The sequence below is a fragment of the Chiloscyllium punctatum genome, chromosome 22 (genome assembly GCF_047496795.1).
Source record: "Chiloscyllium punctatum isolate Juve2018m chromosome 22, sChiPun1.3, whole genome shotgun sequence".
Taxonomy (NCBI): Eukaryota; Metazoa; Chordata; class Chondrichthyes; order Orectolobiformes; family Hemiscylliidae; genus Chiloscyllium; species Chiloscyllium punctatum.
In genome coordinates this window covers 12,613,112-12,630,985 of record NC_092760.1, presented here as the reverse complement: position 1 = coordinate 12,630,985, position 17,874 = coordinate 12,613,112, and the positions used below count along the sequence as shown (strand labels likewise).

General features: G+C 42.1%; 1 protein-coding gene across 4 annotated transcripts in view; it reads right to left on the bottom strand.

Annotated features, from left to right (window-relative positions):
* Positions 1-17,874, bottom strand: part of arhgap1 (Rho GTPase activating protein 1) — a 53,865-nt gene that overhangs the window by 17,443 nt on the left and 18,548 nt on the right. For 3 of the 4 annotated variants that reach the window (XM_072591801.1, XM_072591802.1, XM_072591803.1), the window contains exons 3-9: positions 15,499-15,555; positions 15,050-15,151; positions 12,965-13,052; positions 9,178-9,309; positions 6,580-6,666; positions 1,618-1,716; positions 216-308 (exon numbers count right to left, since the gene is read on the bottom strand). In XM_072591801.1, coding sequence (XP_072447902.1) covers positions 216-308; positions 1,618-1,716; positions 6,580-6,666; positions 9,178-9,309; positions 12,965-13,052; positions 15,050-15,151; positions 15,499-15,555 — 658 coding nt within the window. The remainder of the gene's footprint in view (positions 1-215; positions 309-1,617; positions 1,717-6,579; positions 6,667-9,177; positions 9,310-12,964; positions 13,053-15,049; positions 15,152-15,498; positions 15,556-17,874) is intronic. The other variant, XM_072591804.1, reaches the window with a different exon arrangement.

Sequence of the window (17,874 nt, the reverse complement as noted above, 5' to 3'; positions counted from 1 at the left end):
CCCCATCTTCATCTACCTATCGCATTCCCCCAGTCCCCACTCCCCAAACATTCCTGATGAAGGGCTTATGCCCAAAACATCGATTCTCCCGCTCCTCAGATGCTGCCTGACCTGCTGTGCTTTTCCAGCACCACACTTTTCAACTCTGATCTGCAGTTCCTCACTTTCTCCTGTTTATTAACAAAGCCAACATCAAAACACATGAGAATACTTACTCTTGAAGAGGGATTCCAAACTGTTGATGAGGTAACTGCTTTTTAGGTTCTTGTGGCTTGAGTCTCTGTGTTGCCTGAATACGCTCATCAAATCTAAAGAAAACCAATAGATCAAGATAACGAGGACATTGAATCATCAGACACAATCTTGCCATCAAGCAACAAAAATCATGGCATCAATTCCAAGCTCTAAGAACTGTCAAAATGCTTCAGGGCTCGGTAAAACTCGAAGTACAGTCACTTATTATGCAAACAAGTTAACCAGCTGGTCAACAAAGAGCCACAAACAGCAAATAATGTTTCTGGTGGCATTGGCTGAAGGATAAGTCAGCATGGACCCCAAAAGAACTCTGCAAGTGATTCCCCTGAATTTTTACAACTCTGCCTACACAGACCATCAAAGTCTGCATTTCATAACTTCTCTGAAGGTCAGCACTTTTTTACAGTCCTTTTATGATCGTCACTAATGGGATTGAATGATAGGGAGGACCTATTTAGAATGATTGTGGCACAGGAGGAGGAATTTTGGTTCGCTGAATCCAAAGAGTAAACAATTTTCAGGTTAAGAGGCAAGAGTTTGAACTGAGCCAAACCTCTGACGGGTTGAAAGATTTTAAACAAAGGAAATGGGCAGATGAATAGCTTCATCTTTCTAACGTTTAAGAAGATTAACAAGAGCCCTCCCACAATGAAGTGTCAGTTTTGCAATGTCAGTGAGAAGTGTAGATAACAGGGCATTAAGAATGCTGCTATTTCTGTGCAAACCGCTGTAGTTGAAAAGACTGAAAGATGTAGTTACCAACTTACACACAAGGCTTTTGTATTTAGTCTCTCATTTGAGGCTGTCATCCTTATTTTCCAGTTTAAACCTGACTGAATATACAAATGTCTGTGTGTAAAACTCCATTCCTTGACCTTTTATTCTGGAAATTGGAAACCTCTTAATCCACTTTTGCCCCCCTCTCTCACATTTCTGAGCTCAGTCTCAATTGCTGATCTGAGCAATTGAGCAACGGTCTGTTTCCAGGCTGACATCATGGCTGTTTTGAATTATGACCGGGTCAGATGTTTGACCCTTCATATCCTCAGTGCCCTTTGCAACAGTTTGGACAGTAATAGTAACATGCACTTGTATACTCTTAGGATTCAGCCTCCTTCTGTGCAATTACTCTAAATAGGTCCTCCCTATCACTCATCACACATTATAATTGCACACAAAAATAGCCTGTGTACAACTGAAAATATCCGATACATTTTCCAAAATAACAAGTACGCAAAGATGAACCTTTCCTCAAAAGAAACACTATGATTACACTCCCTCTGCCAAACTGGGTCCTGTACAAATCTTGGATATATTAAAAATGAACACCTCTCTCTCAGGGGTGTGGTTTAATGAACATACCTTTTCACACACTGTGGAATCACCATTCGCTCGCACTTTAGGTACTGTTCAAGTTCCCCCAAATGATTCACATACAAGATTTTCCGCCCAAACTTCATGCTGGAGCAAAGAAAAGTAGGAATGGAAAGAGAACATACATGGAGTATGCTGCGTTGTTTGCCAAACTTACTTATTCATTACTTGTTTCACTCAGCAAGTCCTAAGCGACTTAATCTGGGGAGAGGAATGAAAGTCTTAGAGGTTCATTGGACGAATGCCCCACAATATCTCCCAGTCACACTGGCCAAGAAATTCAATTACTTGCCCAATGGCCTCTCCTAATATAAAGACTGTGGTGAGTGTGTATGGGCCTGTGAGTATACGTGAGCCAGGAATTGGTGTTTGTTCGTGAGAACGGGTGCAGCACAGCCCAAATGGACTGCACGTGAGAGACAGCCTGCCTAGAGTGAGCATTTTCATACAGCGATTGTGATAGGGGACACTCTAGGGAGAGGCACAGACAGACGTTTCTGTGGCCAGCAGCAAAAAAGCAGAATGGTGTGTTGTTTCCCTGGTGCCAGGATCAAGGATGTCTCAGTGAGGGTGCAGAATGTTCCCAAGGGGGGAGAGGGACCAGCAGGAGGTCATTGTCCACATTGGAACCAACAACATAGGAAGGGAAAAGGATGAGATTCTGAAGGGAAAACATAGAAAGTTAGGCAGGAATTTAAAAAAGGAGGCCCTTGAGGGTAGTAATATCTGGATTACTCCCAGTGCTACGAGCTAGTGAGGGAAGGTATAGGAGGATAGTGCAGATGAATGCATGGCTGAGGAACTGGTGCTGGATCATTGGAATCTTTTCTGGGGTAGAAGTGACCTGGTACAAGAAGAATGAATTGCACCTAAATTGGAAAGGGACTATAAACTGGCAGGGTGATTTGTTAGAGCTGCTTGGGAGGGTTTAAACTAGTAAGGTGGGGGGGTGGGACCCAGGGAGATAGTGAGGAAAGAGATCGATCTGAGACGGGTACAGCTGAGAACAGAAGTGAGTCAAACAGTCAGGACAGGCAGGGACAAGGTACGACTAATAAATTAAACTGCATTTATTTCAATGCAAGGGGCCTAATAGGGAAGGCAGATGAACTCAGGGCATGGTTAGGAACATGGGACTGGGATATCATAGCAATTACAGAAACATGGCTCAGGGATGGGCAGGACTGGAGGCTTAATGTTCCAGGATACAAATGCTACAGGAAGGACAGAAAGGGAGGCAAGAGAGGAGGGGGAGTGGGGTTTTTGATAAGGGATAGCGTTACAGTTGTACTGAAGGAGGATATTCCCGGAAATACATCCAGGGAAGTTATTTGGGTGGAACTGAGAAATAAAGAGATGATCATCTTATTGGAATTGTGTTATAGACCCCCTAATAGTCAGAGGGAAATTGAGAAACAAACTTGTAAGGAGATCTCAGTTATCTGTAAGAATAGTAGGGTAGTTATGGTAGGGGATTTTAACTTTCCAAACATAGACTGGGACTGCCGTAGTGTTAAAGGTTTAGATGGAGAGGAATTCATTAAGTGGGTACAAGACAATTTTCTGATTCAGTATGTAGACCTACCTGCTAGAGAAGGTGTAAAACTCCTGAGAAATAAGGCAGGGCAGGTGATTGAGGTGTCAGTGGGAGAGCACTTTGGGGCCAGCGACTATAATTCCATTAGATTTAAAATAGTGATGGAAAAGGATAGACCAGATCTAAAAGTTGAAGTTCTAAATTGGAGGAAAGCCAATTTTGATGGTATTCGGCAAGAACTTTAGAAAGCTGTTTGGAGGCAGATGTTTGCAGGTAAAGGGACGGCTGGAAAATGGGAAGCCTTCAGAAACGAGATTACAAGAATCCAGAGAAAGTATATTCCTGTCAGGGTGAAAGGGAAGGCTGGTAGGTATAGGGAATACTGGACGACTAAAGAAATTGAAGTTTTGGTTAAGAAAGAGAAGAAAGCCATATGTAAGGTATAGACAGGATAGACCGAGTGAATCCTTGGAAGGCAGTAGGAGTATACTAAATAAGAAAATCAGGAGGGCAAAAAAGGGGCATGAGATAGCGCTCGCAAATAGGGTTAAAGAGAATCCAAAGGGTTTCTACAAATACATTAGGGACTAAAGGGTAATTAGGGAGAGAAAATAGGGCCCCTCAAAGATCAGCAAGGCAGCTTTTGTGTGGAGCCACAGGAGATGGGGAAGATACTAAAGGAGTATTTTGCATCAGTATTTACTGTGGAAAAGGATATGGAAGATATAGACTGTAGGGAAATAGATGGCGACATCTTGAAAAATGTCCATATTACAGAGGAGGAAGTGCTGGATGTCTTGAAACACAAAAGTCAATAAATCCCCAGGACCTGATCAGGTATACCCTAGAACATTGCAGGAAGCTAGAGAAGAGATTGCTGGGCCTCTTGCTGAGATATTTGTATCATCGATAGTCACAGGTGAGGTGCTGGAAGACTGGAGGTTGGCTAACGTGGTACCACTATTTAAAAGGTGGTAAGGAAAAGCTGGGGAACTATTGACTGATGAGCCTGACATCAGTGGTGGGTATGTTGTTAAAGGGAATCCTGACGGACAAGATTTGCACATATTTGGAAAGGAAAGACTGATTCAGGATAGTCAACATGGCTTTGTGTGTGGGAAATCATGTCTTACAAACTTGGTTGAGTTTTTTGAAGAAGTAACAAAGAGGATTGATATGGGCAGAGCAGTAGATGTGATCTATATGGACTTCAGTAAGGCGTTCGACAAGGTTCCCTATGGGAGATTGGTTAGCAAGGTTAGATCTCATGGAATACAGGGAGAACTAGCCATTTGGATACAGAACTGGCTCAAAGGTAGAAGACAGAGGGTGGTGGTGGAGGGTTGTTTTTCAGACTGGAGGCCTGTGACCAGTGGAGTGCCACAAGGATCGGTGCTGGGCCCTCTACTTTTCATCATTTATATAAATGATTTGGATGTGAGGATAGGAGGTACAGTTAGTAAGTTTGCAGATGACACCAAAATTGGAGATGTAGTGGACAGTGAAGAAGGTTGGTTAGATGGGCCATTGGGCCGACGTGTGGCATTTGGATTTTAATTTTGATAAAATTCAAGGTGCTGCATTTTGGAAAGACAAATCTTAACAGGACTTATACACTTAATGGTAAGGTCCTAGGGAGTGTTGCTGAACAAAGAGACCTTGGAGTGCCGGTTCATAGCTCCTTGAAAGTGTAGTCACAGGTAGATAGGATAGTGAAGAAGGAGTTTGGTATGCTTTCCTTTATTGGTCAGAGTATTTAGTATAGACGTTGCGAGGCCATATTCCAACTGTAGATGACACTGATTAGGACACTTTTGGAATATTGTGTGCAGTTCTGATGACCTCCCTATCAGAAAGATTTGTGAAACCTGAAAGTGTTCAGAAAAGATTTACAAGGATGTTGCCAGGATTGGAGGATTTGAGCTACAGGGAGAGGCTAAATAGGCTGGGGCTGTTTTTCCCTGGAGCGTCGGAGGCTGAGGTGTGACCTTATAGAGGTTTATAAAATCATGAGGACCATGGATAGAACAAATAGACAAGGTCTTTGCCCTGGGCTGGGTCCAGAATTAGAGGGCATGGTTTAGAGTGAGAGGGGAAAGATATAATAGGGACCTAAGGAGCAACCTTTTCACCCAGAGGGTGGTACATGTATGGAATGAGCTGCCAGAGGATGTGATGGAGGCTGGTACAATTGCAACATTTAAAAAGCACCTGGATGGGTATATGAATAGGAAGGATTTAGAGGGCTATGGGCCTAGTGGTGGCAAATGGGACTGGATTAGGTTAGGATATCTGGTCAGCATTGATGAGTGGGACCGAAGGGTCTGTTTCTGTGCTGTATGTCTGAATGACTATATGATTGAGCAAGCAAATGAGCAATTGTGTGTGCATTAGAGGGAACCTAGAGAGACTGCACGTGCAATTTTGCAAGCTGCAATGAAGTGTGGGCATTCCTGACTGACCTCTCCCCTTCTTCAGAGGAACCTCAATTATCCAGAATTCGATTGTCCGAACATAGAATATCCGGCAAGATCGCAAGTTCCCCATGCCTTGCATTCGAATATCCGGAATTCGATTAACCGAACAAAATACTCCCCCCACCTGTGTCCTTCGGATAATCAAGGTTCCTCTGTACATAAACATAAGCTCAGCCAAAACGTTCCTTGGAATCTCCTCCCTCCCTGCAATTTTCCAAAATATTTGGACTCCAGCAATTCTTGCCTCTTGTACATCCCATTGGTGGATGTTTCTTCAGCTTTGGAAGTCCTAACCTTTTCCCTGTCTTCATCAAATGGCCTGAACAGGACTCCTCTGACACACCTTGGAACGTTTTGCTAGCCTAAAGGACTACGGAATTTAACAAGTTATTGTGAGTGAGGATTAACAGCACGTAAGCTCCATGTCTATGTGCATGTTGTCATGGAGATGGACTATACATCATGAAATCATTACAGGGAGAAAGTGAGGACTGCAGATGCTGGAGATCAGAGTCAAGAGTGTGGTGCTGGAAAAGCACAGCTGGTCAAGCAGCATCCGAGGAGCAGGACAGTCGATGTTTTGGGCATAAGCCCTTTCCAATGAAGGGTTTATGCCTGAAACATTGATTCTCCTGCTCCTCAGATACTGCCTGACCAGCTGTGCTTTTCCAGCACCAAACACTCAACTACGAAATTGTTACAGTCAACTTCAACCCTAATATTATGTCTCGGCAGTCATCAGTGGGTAACAATCAGCATTAGAAACATGCCAACCACAGAGTATTCCACTGCTGGCCTGACTGAGATTAGCGAGGACGATGCTGACCTGTCTAAGAGAAAACTGTGGCAGAAAAGTAAATTATTAACAGCAATTTTTAAGAAGTAATGAATTTGTAACTTTTTTTTAAAATTCAGAATGAATTAGCATGGACCAACCTGATTATTGGTTTAAAGACAACCAAGAGTGCTTTGATGAACCTGGTAGGGTGGACGATGTACAGAGCCTTGATGTTCTTCTTGTATCTGAGTGGATGGAAATAAGCCAGGTTTCCGAATACAATTCACTCTTTTCACAGGATTAATTTTACAGGGAAAATTCATAGCTTTGACAGTTCAATCACGCTGGGTTCCTTCATCGCTGGGGAGCGACGGTTAAAAATCGTTATGGTATTGACGGAGTTTTGTTTCCTCGATTGCTGATGAAGAGGAGACACGGCCCACCCAGAGTGAAGCTGTTAAATATGGCTCACTCGATGAACCACTGCCTGCAACTCTTTTGGGACAAGCTTCACACACTTGGCTACCCTTAATTAAAATCCATCACATGCAAAAGCACATAGGAACGTGCGGATTAGGAGCAGGTCGGCCATTCAGCTGTTCGAATCCGCTCTGTCTTTTAATAATATCGTGGCCGATCTGTTTGCAACCTCAAATCCACATTCCTGCCTCCCCCTGATAACCTTTTGGTTCTTCCTCAGCAAGAAGCGCCTTACCTTTGCCTTGAAGATATTCAAGGACTCAGCTTCAATCACCTTTTCAGGAAGAATTCTTAAGACTCTCAACCCTCATAAAAAATAATTCACTTCATTGTTGTTTTAAATGGGCATCCACAGACTTTTAAACAGTGACCCTCTGGTTCCAGATTCTCCTCTAAGAGGGAACATTCTCTCCACATCTACTCGATCAAAATTGTTCAGCATTTCATATGCTTCAATCAACTCACCCTTACTCTCTTAAACTCCAGTGGATTCAAGACTAACCTGTCCAATCGTTCCTCATAAAACAACCCTCTCACTCAAGGTAACAGTCTGGCAAATCTTATCTGAACCACCTCCAAAACAACAGTCTGTGTAGATAATAAATATACCTAAAAGTATAAAGGTTTAATTAGTCACCAGGTTTTGCAGAAGTGGTTACACTATAAGGTTTAGGAGCAGGAGTAGGCCATTCAGCCCAGCCAGTTTGCTTCATCATTCAATGAGATCACGGCTGATCTCATAATTCTTAACCCCAGCTTCCTGCCTTTTCCCCATAATCCTTAGTTCTCTTATTGAATAATCATCTGTCTATCTCAGCCTTGAATATGCTTAATGACCCTGCCTTCTGTGATAAAGAATCCCAGACCTCAAGAGTAGAAACCCCTCCTTTTCTGTTTTAAATGGGTGGTCCCATACTCTGATATTCTGCCCTCTGGTCCCAGACTCTCTCACAAGGGCAAACATCTGGTCCGCATCTATCCTGCTGAGCCCCCTCAGAATCTCATAAGTTTCAATAAGGTCACCTCTCATTCTTCCAAACTCTAAACAAGTACAGACCCGACCTAATGAGAACCCTGGAATGAAACAGTTCCTCCATACCCAGCATCAACCGAGTGCTATCACATCTCAACTCAGCTTAATCCACTCATAAATAGTTGCTCAACAGCTGGGAGCAGGAATCCTTACATGTTTTCTTCCTTCCTAACCCAAAGAACAAGATCAACTACAGCTTTCTACACAGAATAGCTGAACAACCAAGGAACTGAGTCTAAAGTAGCCTCCAATACAGTCAATCTGACACACAGCAAAGGCAGAATTACTAAAAGCTTTAACCTGGCATAGTGGCATCATTGGGTGGCATGGTGGCTCAGTGGTTAGCACTGCTGCCTCACAGCGCCAGGGACCCAAAATCGATTCCAGCATCGGGTGTCTGTCTGTCTGGAGTTTGCACACCCTCCCTGTGTCTGCGTGGGTTTCCTCCGGGTGCTCCGGTTTCCTCCCACAGTCCAAAGATGTGCAGGTTAGGTGAATTGGCCATGCTAAATTGCCTGTAGTGTTAGGTGCATCCATCAGAGGGAAATGGGTCTGGGTGGGTTACTCTTCGGAGGGTCGGTGTGGACTGGTTGGGCTGAAGGGTCTGTTTCCACACTGTAGGGAATCTAATCTTAATTGTGTCAAAAAGGTGTGAATTCAAGTACCACCTCAGGGTTTGAGCACATACCCTAAGTGTTTAAATACAACAGTGATGGACAGCTGCATGTCAGTGTTGTTGCCTGCAGCTTGAAATACTAAACTCAGGCCTGCTCTGAAGAACAGAGAAGGCCTCAGCATCATTCATTAAAAGGGACCTTTTTCCCCCAACACAATTGGCTGCCTTGGTTATCTGGATTAATTGAATCTGCTTTGATATGAAGGACAATAATGCAGAGGTCACTGAACTGCTTCAGCTTTCACACCATATTGTATCAAGTAACAGGAGCTGGCACAGAATATCAGGTGCTTTGATCATGTTTGTTGCACAATTTTCTCCAATCTGACTTACATTCTCGGGTTTGGCTTGTATCATTTCCCCCAACCCCACCCCGAACCCCCGAGAAACACATTCATTTTATCAAATCAACAGACGACCTGGAAGAATCTACTTATCAGATCTAAGCACTCTCCAGAATGGACACATGCATTCTCTCTTGTATGAGTACAATGCAGCAAAAAACACAGAACAGAATGGGAGATCCAAGCTGAAATGTTGAAAAGCCTAAGGTACAAATATACTTACTTTCTGTCAAATTCCTTGTAGGCTTCCAGTAACCAAGCAAACGAAGGTTTATTCTGACTGTTGAGTCCGTAATGGAAGTACACAACTGAGTAGTCACTCTCGACATACTTGTCCAGTGTGTGCTTCAGGTATCTAATGTTGAGGAGATAGAAACAGATTCAATACCGCAAGCCCCAAACTCATTACAAAATATGATCAAAGATTCAAACAAAACTAAATCCAACACCTTAAGACAAGACTATAAAGAAAGGAGCAGGAATAGACAACGTGGCTATCCATCATTTGATACAAATATTTTCTGCCATTTCCACTTTCCCTTCACTCCACATCCCCATCAGTGTATCGCAGCCTTGAAAATACTCAATGATGGTGCGTTCACAACCCTCAGGGATAGAGAATTCCAATGATTGGCACTCTTTGGAGTGATGAAAATTCTCCTCATACCGGTGCCAAATGATAGTCTCCTTATTCTGAGACTGTGCCCCTCTGCTGGAAATCTCCCAGCTACAGAAAACAATATCAAATACTTTCAGGATCACGCATGTGCCAACCTCTCATCCTTCTAAACACTACAGTGCAGGCCCAATTTATTCAGTCTCTTATCATAGAACAACCCTTCATACCAGGCATAATCTAGTAAACCATCACTGCACTTTGTCCATTACAAATATATCCTTCCTTAGACACAGAAATCAAACCTCAGACAGTACTCTAGGTGTAGTCTCTGCAGGTCTCTCATTATTGCACTGACTGTAAACACGCCACTTGCTTTCCTATTACTTAGTGTACCTACATGTTACCATTGTATAAGTACACCAAACTCTGTCTGAACACCAACATTTGCACATTTCATGCCTTATCCAGGACATCCTGCTTTTCTATTCTTACTACCAAAGTGAATAATTTCACAGTCCTCATGTTATACTCCCCCTGGAACCTTGCTGCCCACTAACTTAACCTGTTTATATCTCTCCAGCCTCTGTGTGTCCTCCTCACAGCTAAGGTTCTCATCTTGCTTTGCATCATAATCAAACTTAGATATATTACTCTCGGCCTCCTTGTCCAAGTCAGATTGAAAATAGCTGAGGTCTCACCATTGATACCTGCACCACTGAAGTCATTGTCTGCCAACTTGATAATAACCTGTTTATACAAGCCCTTTGCTCCCTGTCCATTATCCCGAATATAATCCTGTATTCACGTATATTACCCTCAACTCCATGAGCCCTTATCTTCCATATTAAGGGTCTGTTTCCATGCTGTACATCTCTATGACTCTATTATTCTTTTGTGAGGCACCTTATCTAATGGACTTTGTTAATCCAAGTGAACTACAACTATTCGTTCCCCTTTATCTACCCTACTAATTCCACCAAAGAAATTCCGATATACTTTTCAAAAATGCTGCCTTTTCTGATTATACTATTCTTCTCTAAGTGCTCTGTTCAGACTTTTTTACCAAACCAGCCGCATTTAGAATACTGTGCACAGTTCTGGTCGCCACATTACCAAAAGGATGTGGACGCTTTGGAGAGGGTGCAGAGAAGGTTTACGAGGATGTTGCCTGATATGGAAGGTGCTAGCTATGAAGAGAGGTTGAGTAGGTTAGCTTTGTTTTCGTTAGAGAAAAGGAGATTGAGGGGGGAACCTGATTGAGGTCTACAAACCATGAAGGGTATAGACAGGGCAGATAGAGATAAGTTTTTTCCCAGGGTGAAGGATTCAATAACAAGAGGTCACGCTTTCAAGGGGAGAGGTGAAAAGTTTAAGGGGGACACATGTGGAAGGTACTTTACACACAGGGTGGTAGGTGCCTGGAACACGTTGCCAGCAGAGGTGGTAGGGGCAGGCACGGTAGATTCATTTAAGGTGCATCTGGACAGATGCATGAGTAGGTGGGGAGCAGAGGGATACAGATGCTTAGGAATTGGGCAACAGGTTTAGACAGTGGATTTGGATCAGCTTAGGCTTGGAGGGCCGAACGGCCTGACCCTGGGCTGTAAATTTTCTTTGTTCTTCTTTGTTCTTTAAAATATTTCAGCACTTAACAGATGATTGATCTCAGGCTAACTGTGGTGGCCGATTTCCACTCTCTTTCCTTTCTCGGGTACCAGGGTTACATTTTGTCATTTTCAGTCTTTTGGGACAGTTCAGGAAAATAGGGAATTACGGACAATCATAATCACTATCTCAGCAGTTCTTTTTTTTAAAACCATAGAGTGTAGACTATGGTCCTGGGGATTTGTCAGACCTTAGCTTCTTTCATTTCCCAATACATTTTCTCTGCTGTTATTATTTACTTAAGTTTTTTTTTACTTTTTATCTCCATGGTTACCCTCTATTTCCAACATGTAATTTGCATCTACTATGAAGAGAGATACAAAGTGTTCATTCAATATCTGTCTTTAAAGACAGGTTGGTCACAGTCACGATTGAAATACAACCCAGACCGAGAAACAGAGTGCTCATTTCCTGACAAGATGCAAGGCCCTAAGTGGGTTTGGGTTGGTTAGCTCCAAGTGGTATGAGGACCACCATAATAAGGAGGACTCCTGAATGGCTGGTGTGGAGAGTGGCAGGCTGGGGCCTTCTACACTCTTGAAGATCGTTGAGACACACTGTTAGGGTTCTAATAGAGAACATTTAGGTGCTTTATCTGTATTGGGAGTACTTAGTGCGCACTGTGCACCCAAAATGAACAGTCTGCCACAACCTTCTAGACCCACAGTATTATCAACACTTCAACAAAAACAGAACTCAGTTCTAAGAGAAACTTGTCCCACTCTACTTCCTAAATAATGAAGACTGAAAATGATTGTGGTTACGATGAGGCAATGTCGAGGATCAAGAAGCTCATCAGCATAACTGAGTTAATCTTTAGAGCGAGTCAATTAACAACTGCAAAAAAATGCTGGCAGAAGCTAAGCTTTGAGAATGGAGAATGTTGATCCAACCTGGACAGTAGTATTTTGGGGCTTTTGACTCCTTTCCCATCAGCCACCTCCTGATAGCAAAGCTTATCACTCCAGAAGGAATTCCAACTGTGTGCCACAAAACAGTTCAACAATGAGAAAGGAGTCAGGAGGTTGGGCTCTGTGGGAAACCAGCTGCTGACTAAGATCCAGCTCAATATCGCAAAGTCGCTGATTACCCAAAGCAGTAAATTGCTATGAAGCTCCACACTGTCATATCTACTCCAACTGGTAGCCACAAGTTCCAGATTAAAATTCATCAATTTCATAGCCCTGCTGACTCTCTTGCCCCATTAAACTGGCTACTCTGTTGACCTCCGGGTGGGGATTAAGAATCATGGGCTGTTAAGCAGCAACATTCCCCAAGGGGACCCAAGAAGGGTGTGGTGTTTGGCCAAGAGACAGTCCTCTAACTCCACTTGCTGATTGATCTTGGCCAGTTCGGGAATGGGGTGGGAATGATAGAAAGCACTCTGTTTTGAAGATTTTCCAGCAAAGAGTCTCATTATTCGTTGATTATAGCCTCCTGAAAATTCTATTTGCTATTCCATTAATTCCCTTAATCCCCTCTCAAAATAACTCGTTGGTGTACAAATTCAACATTATATCCAGGCTCAAGAGGATATGGTGTTAATACGAGACAAAACAAAAATTCTACCTCTGTTGGATTTTCCATGATGACTTAAGATCCCCAGTTATCAAACTGTCCCATGTCCTCCAAGTCAAGTTGCATTCAAAGATTCATTTATTCTGGGTGTTTAGGATATGGCACTTTACAAGACAAAAAAAAAACACGTTTCTTGTGGCAAACTCACTTAAGCAGTTGGGTATGGTCCAACTGGTGACTGGGAGGCATCCGACAGGCACTGACCACTATCACCTTCCTGCCAAAGTTATCATCCCCTGTAGGAATAGACAGGCTGGGTCAGTTCATTTCACACAAACCAGCGTTCTCTCCAGTGAGCCAGTCAGAGCCTTTCACTGAAAAATAAACCTTTAACCAATCACATTTGCAAACCAAACATTGTGGACACCAATCAATAATTTTTCTTTTTAAATCTGGTTTGAGTATTGTCATGAGGGTTTCCTGTAGCCTTGGTTAGTCTACAAAGGTCTCAAAATCACAAACAGTATTTGGACACAACCAAATGTGTGATCCCTCTTCACCATCTCCTAACAGTGCTCTTCTAACCCCACACTGTTACAGAGTTCATCACATCCAAAATCCAAGGCTTGTTTGTGGGAAACAGTGCTCAGGAACCAAGTAAAATTGTCTCACTATGAAGGAAGGGACAAAAAAACAACCTCAAAGCATCAGCAAATATGTGAATGGCTATATCATATGTAGTAGCTGCAGCATCATTTACAGGGAAAGCAAGCGAAGCATGAGAAAGAAAGCAACACAGATGGATGGTTAAATCAAGTTAGGTGGGAGGAGGGTCCTGTACAACATCAACAATGGTACAGACCAAATGGGCCAAATGGCCTGCTTGTGACCTGTACTTTCTATGCAATCCTTTCTAAATATTTGAAAATAGTTTCTTCCCCTTCACACACATCAAACTGAAGAGGAAATTGCAATCCAAATCGAACGTGGGGTACCAACTAGAAACACACAATTAAACAGCTTACTGATCAATTCCACAACACTTATGATGCAAGGAACAATGCTTCCAGAACTTTGAGAAATACAAAGCATATTGTACCTAGTGGCTCTGGTGCTGCAACGTCAAGTAGAACAGTCGTTTGTGCAACATACAAAACCACATCAAACTGGACCTTATTACATGGTGAAAAGTACGTGTGTCGCTATGGAAGACAGTGTGCACAAGACACCAGGCAAACAGAAACTCTAGCAGCATGGATTTCAACGATGTAGAGATAGCCTTTCACTTAGTGGTAACATTCCAATTAAATCCAGAAAGTTTTTACTGCATTCCAAATAGGGCTGGCAATGGCATGGCAGCTGTAACATGGTGTATATTCAGCAAGATACCCACATCTCGTGGGTGTAGTTGGGATTCTCTACTTATACTGTGAATGATATTATATCCACCCATCACAGAGGTCAGGTCACTAAATGAAAGTAACACATCACAGCCTAACAAACTTAGTCTGTTCCAAATCTGTTCAAGATTCACATTATTCTAGGAGGGAAGAACACATGGAAACAACCACAGTTTAGTTAAGGGACCCAAACATGACAATGGCTTCTATTAGCATCCAACACCTCACAAGGTAAAGAAGCACAATTTCTGCATCCCCAGCCCTGGGCGAACCGAGGGACAAATTGGAACACCAGAATAGAGAGAGATTTGTCTAAACTCTGACAAAGATATGAAATAAAAGACAGCAGATACAGAGATAACACATGGGGGAGTTTGTGTGTGGGGGACATGGGGAGGTGGGCATAACTAAAGACCATAAGATAATCAGGATGAAATCAAATAGGGAATTTATCTTTACTCACGAGTGTTGAGAATATGGACACTGCTACCACGAGGAGTAGTTGAAGAAATTAGGACAGAAACACATATGGGGAAGACAGAGAGCATTTGAGGGAGAAGGGTTATGATGGCAGGTTTGGACGAGGAAAATTGGGAGGAGACTCGGGCAGAATCCAAACAATTGCACACCTGGTTTGCCTGAATGACCTGTTTCTCAGGTCGATGTAATCTTAATTTTAAAAAAGTTGAGGTAATTTTAAGAATCCCTTTCTCATGGCAGAAAGGGAAGGGGAAGCTGCTCACAGGAAAGAACATTCCTTCATTTAAATACTACAAAACCTGGCAAGCACAAGGAGTTGCATCAGAAGGGTTTCAGTTGGATTTTCCCTCCTCATCCAACTCCATAATTGTATTCTGAACAATAGTAATTACAGACTATTTTATGCCACTTACCTGCTACTTCCACAATTTGGCGTCTTGCAATATCATAGTATGGATCGTCCCACTTCAGATCAGGGGGAGTTTCAACAACTTCAGGCAAGGTGTCATTGTCTGCTGGAAATCAAGAGAATATTTAGCCTCCAAACTCACATCATATACATATATATAAGTATTAGAGGGCGTGCTCTACACCCAGTAAAGTGTAGGTAGGTATCAGTCAGCAAACACAGCCAGTAAACTGGTCAGAGATTTGATCTAGATAGGTATTACACATCCAAATACTGATCTAAAATCATTACACTCTTTAGTGTAACTTCGGGATTCCACTAAGCTCCCCCCCCCCCCCCACCCCACACACACACAATCATACTCCCAATCCTCAATGAGCCACCTACCACCTCAGCTCAATCTCCCATTCACTCACTCTCATGTCCTCTCAATTGACAGCTTTAAATACTTACCTGAATATGGCAGCTCTCCCTCTTTGCCACCTTTCCTTGCAGAAGACTGCTCTGAAACTAAAAATCAACCATGGTGTTAGGATAACATCAGTTCAAGAAATCAGGATGTATAGGCAGCTTCTTAAAGATAAAAATGCCAAAGGCAATCAGGGACTTCTTGAGAAGTGGTTTACAGACCTCCTTAAGGATGGGAGGTTGAAGTGTAAAGGAAGAGGCAATCGGAGTTTATCAGAGAGGCACAGAGATAATCATAGGGGATTTTAATCTACTTGAAGACTGGAAAAGTTAGATGGGAATAAGTAACCCAGACAAGGAGTTCATAGGATGTTTTTGGGACAGTTTCTTAGAACAGCACTTTCTGGAACGATTCAAGACAGCAGTCTATACTAGACCTGGCATTGTGCAAAGAGTTTTGATGACTTTGCAGTGAAGTTGCCTCTTGTTGTCAGCAAATGTAAAACCATTAAATTTTATGCTCAGTTTGTGGGAGAGAAGATGGATCCCAAGCCTGGCATTTTAAACTTAAACAAAGGCGATTGTGAGGTCATGAAAGCACAGCCAGCTAAAGTGAAGTGGCAAATTTAGTTAGGAATAGGTTAATAGGTGGATATTTAAGGGGGTATTTCAGAATGTACAGAGTAGGTACACTGCAACAAGAAAGAAGTTCCAAGGAGAGGATCCACCATAAAAAGTTGGCTTCAAACTTAAAGAAAACGCACATAATTGTGCAAAGAAGGATGGCAGGAGAGCAGATTGGACAGAATTTTTTTTTAAAAACCAGAATGACTAAGTGATTAATAAGAAGAGAAACATTACAGTACTGTACAAGAGAAAATCAAATACAAATGTGAAAAAGTTAAGCGTTTCTACAGATATTTAAAAATGAAAGTTAACTAAGTGAGCTTTAATTCAATAGAAAGTGGGTGGGGAAAATTACTAATGGAAAATAACGATGAATTGAATAGGTATTTTATACTAGTCGTTATTACAGAAAATACAAGAAATCCCAGAAATAGGTGTTAATCAGGAAATAGAAAGCTGGGAGGAACTCAAGAAAACCACCAGGGAAGTGCTGCTGAGCAAACTGTTTGAGCTGAGCTGACAAGTCCCCAGGTTCTGATGGACTTCTCTTAGGATGTCAAAAAAACTGGCTCATGAAAAAAACTTGATGCATTGGTTTTAATTCTTCAAACTTTCCTGCATTCGGTGAAGATTCTATCAGACTGTAAAACAGCATCTTTCCCCAAAGGTGGAGGGAAACAGGAAGCAGGAATGTACAGGCCAGTTAATTTAACATCTGTCACAGGGCAGATATTAGGAGTTAGAATTAAAGACATTACAGCAGGACATGGGTTACTTCATGGTTTTGTGAATGAAAAATTACATTTAACCAACACATTGGAGATTTTTGAGCTATGAATAAAGAGGAACCAGTGGATACACACTTAAGCTTTCCAGAAGCCAGTTGATAAAAGGGCTATGTTAAAGGTTTTTGTGGAAAATAACAGCTGAAGATTTAGGGGATAACATATTAGCATGGAGAAAAGATTATTTTTTGTTAGCTAGGCTTAAATGGGTCATTTTCCAGTTGGGTAGATATAACAAATGGTGTGCAACAGGGATCAGTGCAAAACCATCAACTTCTTACAATTTATATATGGAATTAGATAGGCCACTGTAACCCATGTGCATGTTACACCCTCAGAAATCGTGCACACTTGGATAAAGGGAATTTGAGAAACTATATCTGAGCTATTGTTTCACAGTATTGCTTACCTTATTTAAGAAAAGATGTACTTCTGTTAGAGGCAGTTCAGCAAAGGTTTACTAGACTAATATCTGGGCTGGGCAGGTTGTCTTACGAGGAAATATTGGGTAAGCTAATCTTGCTTCTGTTGGAGTGTACAGCAGAAAGAGGTGATTTGATTGAAATATATGGAGGGTACATGTAAAGATACATTGTGTTGTGAGAAACTGTAGAATTAGGAACCAGTGTTTAAAAGTAAGGGCTTGCCCATTTATGTCAGAGATAAGGAGACATTTTTTCTCACAAAGGACCGTGAGTCTTTGAAATTCCCTTTCCCAAAAAGTGGTGGAAGCAGAGCCCTCGAATATTTTTAAGGCAGAGGTAGGTAGATTCGTGATTCCTAAGGGGATGAAAGGTTATCATAGGAGCATGTGCATGTGAGGTAATCAGACACACACCAACCACACAGAGAAAGAAGGGTATTTACAACACCTGCCTTTTCAATTGTGCAAATACTTTGGAAATTGTCATTGTTTAGAGATTTATACATCACAGATTAATAAACAAATCTGTACAAATTTCTAAAGGAAAGCTCAGGGAAAAGAACAGTAGGGTAGAACTAATTAGTT